Raw genomic sequence first — 10,178 nt, forward strand, 5'->3', positions numbered from 1 at the left:
CTCTCAAAAACTCTATTCCTATATAAACGGGCGACAAAAACTTCGCAAGTGTTAGTTTCAAACAACCAGCAGCGCCCGAAGGACGGTCGTGCCCGTGCGTGTGTGTATTAGTGGAATTTGCAGTGTGTAGCAGGTGAGAAAGCCAATTACGGAAAAGAGGAAGTCTTTGTTGGTCAACATCAGCTGCGAGAGGCATATATGCGTTAGCCAGTAGTGCGTCGTACTACATTGAAAAGTGTGTCCCAATACTAGCCCCAGTTTCTATTTTCGCTGCCAAAAACTACGAAAGCTCTCTCTCTCTTGGGTCCCGGGAGGGGAGACAACTACGCTAATAGGTGGTTCATGTTTTCTGTAAGGGTGCAATTGCCTTTCGAAACATGTTTTTTTTCTTCTTTCGTTCATTGCTCTCTGTTTTGTCCCTTTGTTTGTGTTGCGCAGCTAAATACGCATTATTTGAAAATCAACATGTTGTGACGGGCGTGAAGTCCAGCTGCGGACGGGTTTGTGTTTTAAAACTTTTGCAGGAAGTGGTAAACATTACGCGCTTCCATATTGCAGTCACTACAATCAATATGCAATCGTTCGATGATTCCACTGGCGCTGGTGATGTTTGGCTGCTCCAAAAGCGCAAGAGAGTGCAGAACAAAACTCAATGTCTCTGGTATATTTGCCTTTTATGGGGGTATACGGGGCGCAAAAAAGTATGAAGAGCTTTGTGCTCCATTTTGTCGTGCCCGTATCCATGGCAACGCAAATCAATCAGCCCCAGACTGGGCAGGCAAACATGCAAGTTCGATTTGTTAGTGCTATTTGTTTAATTTAATTTCCAGTACAAGCAGTAAGGCGAGAGATATATTGCAAAAAAAAAAAAAAAATCAAATAATACAGCATACAACACTCTCTCGTCTCCTGATCGCTCAAACCGTAAAGTTGGAGTAAAATATTTAAAAATAAAACACTTTCAGTTGTGTTGTAATCCCCGCGCACGGTTCATAATTGCAACATCGCCACGGAAAAACAAAGCAACCGGGGGGAGAAGGTGGGGAGTGGGTGCGCTTACTTGCCTGTAACGGATGGTTGCAGCACAATAAAGCTCAGCTGTGGTCGCATTCGAATCGGGAACTGTACGTTATGTAACGTAAAATAAAATGCAGTTTTAGTTTTTCGTTTCGAAATCCATGCGTATCTTCGTAAAAATGTATTTTACTTAAGCAACATGCCGCCACATAAAGCTAACGACCTGTTCCAAATCAAGCGATAGAGAACGGATGAACGCCGTAACGCCTCCTTCTCATCTGTTGCTGGTACAGTGCATAATTTTGTAATATTTATTTTTTGAAATGTTTCTCGTTCTTTGCGCATCTAGCTATTTCCGTCATCATTGCTGAACGAATTGGTGGTTCTCGTCGCGACACAATGCCTGATAATACAGGGTAAGAGCGTCATTTTCGCACCAACAAAGTTTGCTACTACAATAAGGCTATATATCTGTGGTGTGTGTGTGTGTGTGTGTGGTGTCCCCTCTTTCCTTGCAGACGTGACGCTCGCATGAAAAAGGAGGAACTCTCCACCGAAGATGACAAGAAGAAATTGCTCCTCGACATGGTGACAAAGCTGATGGAAGACGCGAGCCTGAACAGTGAGAACGCGCAGGACATTGGCTTCGTCATGCCGGCGACGGACGACGAGCCGGAAAAGTTTGTCCGCCTGTCCGACCTGGAGCGGTCGCTGGAAGACATGGCGCTCGTGCACGAGATAGCGATCAACGAGAAGTTCCAGCTGAAGCCGACCTCCCCGGGCTCGGTGGGCTACGTCGTGCAGAAGACGGTGAAGGATGCGTACTGGAATCTGATGCGCGAGCTGCTGGCCCAGCAGCCGCCCTGCTACACGATGGTGATACAGCTGCTGCTGGACATCAAGGAGACGTTCAAGTCGCTGCTCCGCGGCAACAATGACCGGGCGCTGGACGCGATCCTGGTCGTGCTGGACGAGCACAACATCCGCCAGCTGGCGGACGAGCACGGCGCCGCGGTGCTGGAGCACAACGCACAGTTCATCATCAAGATCATGGGCATGGCGTGCTGTCCGGCGCGGGACGCCGAGATCGCGGCGCTCAAGCGCGAGCCGGACCCGATCGCGCAGCTGCGCGGCATCATGGAGGTGCTGGACAAGATGAAGCTCGACATGGCCAACTTTGTGCTCGCGTCGACGCGCGCCCAGTTCGTGCGCTACTCGGTCGACTACGAGCGCAAGAAGTTCGCCGAGCTGCAGACCCTCTGCGGCAACCAGTTCCCCGCCACCATGGCGTGGCTGCAGCGCAACAATCCCGCCGGCCGGGAGCGGCCGTCCGAGGAGGGCGCTGCCGGCGGCAACAATGGCGTGTCCGCAACGACCGTGCGCACCGTGCGGCTGACGGACGTGGTCATGCCGGACTACTACATCGATGCGTACCAGGAGCTGATCCAGCCGGGCGCGGACCACCCGTTCCCGGAGCTGCTCAAGCTGGATTTGGAGCGCGTGGTGCAGCTGAAGGAGCAGGCGATGCGGCTGAGCGTGTGCGCCACCGTGATGCAGCTGACCTGCGCCACCGTGCCGACGCTGGCCAACCATCCGAGGCGGTGCGATCTGGCGGCCAAGCTGGCCATCCTCAGCGCCGACTATCCGGGCAAGGTGGAGCTGCAGGAGCTGCTGGAAAGCCTCTGCGTGCAGGTGCTCGACTGCGTGTCGGCGCACGCCGACGAGCCGAGCGGATCGGCCGTGCCGGATGCGGCGAAGCAGGCACTGAAGACTCAGATACTGCGCATCGACCGCACCATGACCGTGTACAGCGTCGTCTGGCGCAAGATGATGCAGTACATGCGCGAGCTGCTGCTGACCGAGCGGGAGGAGCACGTGCCCTTTCCCGTCTGCTTCCGGGACTACCGCGACGAGACGGTCCAGCTGGCCGGCCAGTTCAAGCGGATTGTCTCGCACAACTTTGAGGTGTATGGCAATTTCTATTTACAATCCATGCAGGAGGTGGTCTAGGCACATCCCGCCTAGGTTAGTTACTTTACTATAATTTGTGCGATCCCCCTTTTTTGTACTAATGATTAATAGGATCTACCTTAATACTACATCTCCAGTTTATCTGTCATCGATGTCAATAAACGTATCTATTGGCAGTGAATTTAGTCATACTGCTGTTTCGTTAACACCATTTCCCCTTGTAAGTATTATTTTTTTCTGTTTCATTTGAAATGAGCTTTCGTTAGTTGTGATACGATGTATTTAATGCGGATGCATCTACTGTAACCATACATACATATATATAATGTAAATAAAAAAAAACTTTTGTGAATTGTAACTGTACGGTTTCCATTATTATTTTTTAATGTATTTATTTATTATTTTTTGCCAAGTTGGTTGAAGGGAAGTTTCTGCTGATTTGTTCTTTGTTACAACGCACTTTGTGGACAGCTTGCGATCTTTGCGCTAAGTATCAACGGTCATTCTGTGGCCCATCAACGACCAAACTTCTTCTTCTTCTTTGGCTCAACAACCGTTTTCGGTCAAGGCCTGCCTGTACCACTTATGGGCTTGGCTTTCAGTGACAAATTGATTCCCCCCCATAGCAGGATAGTCAGTCCTACGTATGGCGACACGGTCTATTTGGGGATTGAACCCATGACGGGCATGTTGTTAAGTCGTACGAGTTGACGACTGTACTACGAGACCGGCAACGACCAAACTAGTGATGGGAAAAATGGAGATTTCGTCGGAATCGATTCCGACTAGTTCCGATTTTTGTTTTTGGAATCGATTCCGGATACTAGGTCCGAAGTCAGTTTTCGGAATCGGCACCAGAATTGGTTTCTGAATCAAAATTTACTCCGGAAGAAGAATTGGCAAGAATCAATATTTACTTGTAAACGATCCAGGATGCGAATAATCCAGGATGCTCGGTCCCTGGCTGCAGCCTCCCATCCATGTCTCCGGAGGCCGATTCGGATCCCGGTATCTATTCCGGAGTCAACACCAGAATCAGAATCGATTCCAGCATCGGAATCGGCTCCGGAATTGGTTCCGAACACGGAATCGAAAACGGGTAGGACCGATTCCGAGCTCCCACCACTAGACCAAACAGACAGAGGCAGATTATTTTCCTGCAATTCCTGCAATGGATGTCTCAATGTCAAGTTCAACTACTGCCATGGAAACAAACGTTTCTCTTTGCAACTAAACGACCACGCATTTAAAACCGGTTCCAACGTTTCCATAGAAATAAAACAGTATTTTTTTACATTAAATCGTTTACACGTTCTTTCGATTCCAGAATCGATTCAAGCCAGTCGTTCTCGGTAGCAAAATCACAGCGGGAAATGGATTGCAAACGATGGTTTGACTGCTTTGAAGAAAAATATTTCCGTTTTCTGCAACGGATAATTAAGTACTGATATGTTTGAGAATGAGTTAAAGGCAATCATTGAAACATTGTTAAAATCAAAATTTGATGGATCAACATGTAGAAAGAGATATCTCTATAATAAAATTCTAGTAAAGGCTGATCAGCGTGACTTTGCAGCGGTAGCTGGGATGCTTTTTGCATAGTTTACCAGCCATACAATGGCAACCGCTTCGGAAATAGATTTCGTAACGCCGACTTAGTTTTGAGTTTTTGAGAAGAAAGGAAAGAATGATACAAGTTACGGTCAGAATTCTATATTCGATCGCTTTTGCGTTGTGTTTCGGGATTTTTTTCCATACAATTGCCTAATATTTGTTAGGATATTTGTGTCAGGATCAGTTCCAGGACCGTTTTGGTTTCAGTGTTCAAGTGCTGGTATGGGTTTGGGATCAATGCTAGGACCAGTATGGTTTTTGGAGCAATTTCAGTACAGGCAAGATATATTCCAGGCCCGGTCTGGCAGTGGTCTCCAACTTGTTGTCCGTGTCGTTACCAGAAGAATTCCGCGAAAGAATTGATTTTTTTTTATGAAAAAAGCTTATTGCACTACGTATCGAGCAATTTTGTTACCCAAAATTAGGTTTTTTTTTTCAAAAGATATGTCTACAATAAGATTTAAACATATTTATGATAAAAAAAAGCATTGAACCAAGTCCCCAAAATATATGCTCTTAATATATGTGGGCCGCGGCTAATCTGTTTTCAAAGCCAAGTGGTCCGTGATCCTGAAAAGGTTGGAGAGCACTGCGGTATGGTGTCAGGATCAATTTCATAACTGGTATGATATCAGGATCAGTTAAAAGACCGGTAAGGGCGTAGGATCAGATCAGGATCTAATTTAAACACCTATATGGGATTTCAATCAGTCCCAGCACTAAAATGAGTTCTGTAAAAATTCATATATAGACTTGGATATACATACATGGGTTTGGGATTAGTTCCAGGCTCGGTATGCATTCTGAATCAGCTTCTCTTAATGCATCCCTTGGAATTAACTGTCACCTGGAATCCGTTGCCTTGCCTTTTCAAAAATTTGCTGCAAGCATCGTAAAGTTATGAACTACCCTCGAAACTATCTTACATTACCCTGTAATCGGGCCAAATGTAGCTCTTATTAAATTATGATTTAATAATTGAGCATATCAACCTTTTTTTCCTTCTCATTTTTATGTTACTTATTATGATCTGTCACAGTTTCTGAGATTTATTTAACCACACGCTATCGTTTGTCTTGCAAAAAAAAAAATGGTTTAGTCATAGTTTGTTCAGTTGATCTTCGGGATCCTTGGGAATTGGAACCAATTGTCTACATCGCGCACTCTTTCTGTGGATCGCACGATCTTACGGTCAAGATTATGATTCGCAGGGCTCAGAGGTTTACGTTCAAATTTGTTGTTGAGTTTAAATTTAAACCACTTTACTATACTTCCGAGCCACGTTACGAACTGCTTCGATGGCTAAATACTCAATCTTAGCTAAACGATTTCACTATAATTTCGCAAATCGTTTCCATAGAATAAAGATAAAGCCGTTTCTATTTGAATAAAACCTGTTACAACACACATGCCATAACAATTGTATAAAATTGTATTGCGACAAGTGCAAAACTTCATAAATTGGTCTCTATTTATAAGTTACATTGAATGTACATTGTAAAAAGACAGAATTTGAACACTGTGCTTAAATTTTATTTGATGCTGGTATCTTTCTAAAAAAAGTGAAATTTTTTTAAAGTATTAAAATAATCCATTAAAAAAACATATTCAACTTTGAAAAGCTTTAACATAAAAACGGTAATGAGTTCAACCAATATATGTAAAGCTATAGGAACTGAATTAGTTTATTCAATTTTCTTCAGAGTATTGCATCGATATTGGATATCGCATTCAAAAGTTATAAGCCTCCAAAGTCGCTGGCTTTGAGGTAGCCCGGTTGTCTGGAATAGGGGTATTGCCTCAAATATTCTAAAACAGGATACGAAAAATTTCTTAGACATGTGGCTGTGGTTAACCGCCCTCGTACGGTTGGTTACACACACAATCCAAATCAAGTCAATCGGATTCTTAGCATCAGAGAAATAAGCAATCAAAATCGATTTGGCTAGCCGGGTAGCCTGGAATAGGGTTAATTCACTGGATAATTTCAACGACAAAAACCATACCACCATCACCAGATATATAGAATATCACCATATTTTCTTATTAGATAGAGAGTTTCTTTCAGAATCAAATGTTCTGTTGAATCGTTCAAATAAAGTTCGGTAGGATTCCAATATCCATGTATTTTTACAAAAAACTAACTTACATTACATGTCGCTGAAGAATCGGGCTTCAATTTTCTCTATGATCGTATCGAATTCAAGCGTATGTTCTTGCTTGATGAATCGCCGCATCGCTGAAAAGAAAAGAAAAACGCATAGGTTGAACAAAAAGCAAACATACATTTTCGTATCTTCCCTTAAAAATCGATGCGTATTGTCTATACTTACCCAGCAATAGGTAGTGCAAGTGTGGTTTGTTGAAGCAGGAGCACAGCTGCTTAATAAACAGCACAAAATCGCTATTCCTGTTGTACACGGCGAGCGACTGTAGGAACGTTTTATAGCTTCCCGCGCTTAGCGAACACTTGACCTCGCGCAAAAAGTCCACCCGATTCTCCGGCGCAACGCGCTTTACGTTGGCAGCGGCCGCCACATCCGGCTCCTGCTTCACCGGCAGCAGCACGTTCTCCCCGTCCTCCGTATCCTCGCGTTTAACGAGAGGCTGCGGGACGATCACAATTTTTCGCCTCTTGCGCGTCGCTTCAAACGCACCGGCCGACGGTGGCGGCCCCTCGCCATCGTTTCGTTCGCGCTTGTACAGCGTCACCAGCCCGCTGCCGCCAGCCTCCGCATCGTCGCCCGCCGACTTGGTGCTTCGCGAGTGGGGGTTCACTTTCATCGAGTCTGGCAGATACTCGCTCAGCCGAAACTTTTCCGCAAACGTGTTGATCCCGCCACCCTTGACGGCGGTAGCGAACCGCTTCCCCTTGCCCGGCTCCTCCTTCGCCGCCTCCGCCGGCTCGTCCTTTACGGCGCACACGTCCCGCACCCGGGCCGGCAGGCTCGCCGTGCTCATGTGGCGGAAGAAGCGTGACATCTCGCCGACCACCGTGCCGAAGTTCGGCACGGCGCTGCTCTCCCGCAGGTGGCTGTGTATCCAGGTCGACAGCTGCGCCTGCTGGCGGGCGTTCTGGAAGCGCGAATCGCACAGCAGTATCGCGCCGTAGTCGTCCTTGTGGCGAATGACGCGCCCGATCGCCTGGTTGACGGCGCGGGACGCCTCCAGTGAGTACCAGTCGTTGCCGGTGATGAGCTCGTTCTCGCGCGTCCGGTTCGTGTCGAGGTACTGCTTCTTCAGCACCACCCGCGCGTCCATCATCGGCGGGAACGGCAGGCCCGTGATCATGACCGCGCGCCCGTTCGCGTCGGCAAAGTCCAGCCCCTCGGACACCTTGCCGCGGCACACGGCCATAAAGATGGCACCGCGGCTGGCCGGGTCGCGCACCTGCGCGTAGTACTCCGCCATGGTCGTGGTGAACTGGTCCTTGCCGCGCGGCTCCACGAAGATCTGCTTGAGGCGGCTGATCTGCCCCCAGATGCCGGACGCTTGCCACTCCTCGCTGCACTTGTTCAGCAGCGGGTAGGAGGGAAAGAAGATGAGCAGCCCGCCCGGGATGATGGGGCAGAGCGACAGTGCGGTACGGCCGAGCGACGCGATGTACTCCGGGTTGGACCGGTTCTTGAAGCTCGAGTTCAGCTCGAACCGGTCCGGCCCGTGCGTGATCACCTTCACGTACACCTGGCTGCGGTCGATGATGTGCGGGTTCTCCAGGCTGACCGCCACCGGCAGGCTGAGCTCGCTGATGAACGGCTTGAGCGGGGCGAGCGTGCCGCTCGTCAGTATGATGCTGCGCGTCCCACTGTCCACCAGCTGCCGCATGCCGAACCCGGGATTGAAGCACCAGAAGTTGATCACCTTCGAGGTGGACTTGACCGGCGCCTTGAGTGGCTGCTTGGTCGCCGTCCAGCCGTCCGCCCGCTTCACGCCACCCTTGGCCAACTGCTTGGGTTCCTCCGGCTCGATGTGCACGCGGAAACACTTCTCGACCGCCTGGCGGTACTCGGGCCCGCTGCTAGCGAACACCACCTCAAGAAAGTCCACCATCGACTGCAAACCGGCACCGCGCCGCATGAAGCCGCCCGTCTTCTCGGTGGTGATGTGCGTGATGAGCGAGTTCATCACCTGCAGTACCACGTTAATGTTGCCGAACTTGATCTGCCGGAGCGGGGCGGAAAAGGGAAGCGAAAAATCAAGTAAAAAAAACAATTAAAAAACACCAATGCACTTACGTTCGCCTTCTCCAGCAGATCGAATATGTACGTGCCCGGATGGGTGGTGCCGCCCTGCGAGAACAGGATCGGAATGTCGTCCACCGCTTTCTCCACGCCGAGCAGAATCTCTTTCAGCAGCACCAGATCGTCCAGCGTGAGCTCGAGCTGCTTTTCCCCGTCGCCGGTCCAGGCACCGCCCCCGTCCATCATCGACTTGATGACGGCGGACGTGTCCTCGATCGCGAGCGCAATGTCGGACGACCGGAGCAGGGCCGAACCGACCTCCTCGCACATCTTCTCTACGTTGTGCGCCTCGTCCAGTATGATCACGGTGTTCTGCAGGCTGAGCCCGTTCGATTTGCGCGCCTTCGGATCGAGCAGATAGTTGTACGGCATGAAGATGACGTCCGCCTGCTCGACCAGCTCCTTGGACAGATAGTACGGGCACGCCTTTAGCTTGCGGCCGACCGTCACCAGATCCTCGATGTCCATCACGGGCACGGTCGCCACGTCCGGCCGGTCCTTCGCCGTCTCGACGCGGTTGTAGAAAGAGCAGTTGCGGGCCTTCACCGACTCCCGGCACAGCACCGTCTTGATCGCGTTGTTTTCCTGCTTCGAGATGTCCGGGTGTATGCAGAGCTGGTCGCGCGACCCCAGGATGATGGAGCGCACGAACAGGTAGCTGGTGTTCTTCAGCTCCTGCATCGCCTGGGACAGCTGCGAGTGGGTGCGGGACGCGTAGATGATCTTCATCTTCGCGTTGGCCTTCTGCTGCTGCAGGGCAAGCGCCTGTTCCGGATCGAGGGCGGCATGTTTCGCGTTGCTCAGCTCCGGGGGCTCTGGCAGTGTGTCGATCGTCTCCATTCGGTGCTTCGGTTGCTGTGGGTGTGTGCGACAAAGCATGAATGGCACAAGCTGTGACAAGTATTTTCCTGTACCGGCTTACCTTTGGCTTCATGTGCAGCAACCAGGCCATGGAGGAGCACAGCAGGCTGAGCGTTTTGCCGGTGCCGGTCGGCGACTCCAGCACACCGTTCGTTTTGTTCTGCAAACACTCGATCACCTTGGCCATGTAGTTCTTCTGCAGCTCGTACGGCTCGAACGGAAAGTTCACCGGAATACCGTTGATCATGTACTCCGGCATGATGTATGTTTGGGGGCGCCCCTACCACAGCTGAACCACTGACTCGACTGCGGCTGAGCCGCGCTTGGAGAGAATATTCACTCGCAACGCATTAACGCACGCCGGGCCGAGAAGCGGTGCAAAACATCTTTCGGAAACGTTTCGGCGAAAATGAAAACAAGACAGCGAAGCGCGCTCTTTTCAATGACCTGTTGACATGTGCTGTATTTACAAGC

The 10,178-nt window shown here is 49.7% G+C and overlaps 2 protein-coding genes across 2 annotated transcripts; one reads left to right on the forward strand and one right to left on the reverse strand.

The window, feature by feature from the left end:
• Nucleotides 1-457: 457 nt before the first annotated feature.
• On the forward strand, nt 458-3,346 carry LOC120953787 (T-complex protein 11-like protein 1). The gene is made up of 3 exons (XM_049605577.1): nt 458-500; nt 1,367-1,433; nt 1,536-3,346. The coding sequence occupies exons 2-3, from the start codon at nt 1,417-1,419 to the stop codon at nt 3,025-3,027; spliced, it is 1,509 nt and encodes a 502-aa protein (XP_049461534.1). The 5' UTR covers nt 458-500; nt 1,367-1,416; the 3' UTR covers nt 3,028-3,346.
• Nucleotides 3,347-6,698: 3,352 nt separating this feature from the next.
• On the reverse strand, nt 6,699-10,178 carry LOC120955236 (regulator of telomere elongation helicase 1 homolog). The gene is made up of 4 exons (XM_040375927.2): nt 9,766-10,178; nt 8,838-9,698; nt 6,936-8,763; nt 6,699-6,841 (listed from the first exon to the last, which is right to left on the reverse strand). Exons 1-4 carry the CDS (start codon nt 9,961-9,963, stop codon nt 6,753-6,755), a joined length of 2,976 nt encoding a protein of 991 aa, XP_040231861.2. The 5' UTR covers nt 9,964-10,178; the 3' UTR covers nt 6,699-6,752.

The sequence above is a fragment of the Anopheles coluzzii genome, chromosome X (assembly GCF_943734685.1).
Source record: "Anopheles coluzzii chromosome X, AcolN3, whole genome shotgun sequence".
In the NCBI taxonomy this organism is placed as follows: domain Eukaryota; kingdom Metazoa; phylum Arthropoda; class Insecta; order Diptera; family Culicidae; genus Anopheles; species Anopheles coluzzii.

Excerpts from the sequence above, each read along its gene's own strand:
- LOC120955236 (XM_040375927.2), bottom strand. The coding sequence starts at position 9,963 with ATGCCGGAGTACATGATCAACGGTATTCCGGTGAACTTTCCGTTCGAG. Across the intron at positions 8,764-8,837 it reads ATCTGCTGGAGAAGGCGAAC|ATCAAGTTCGGCAACATTAA; the intron begins GTAAGTGCATTG and ends CCGCTCCGGCAG. Across the intron at positions 6,842-6,935 it reads CTTGCACTACCTATTGCTGG|CGATGCGGCGATTCATCAAG; the intron begins GTAAGTATAGAC and ends TTTTCTTTTCAG.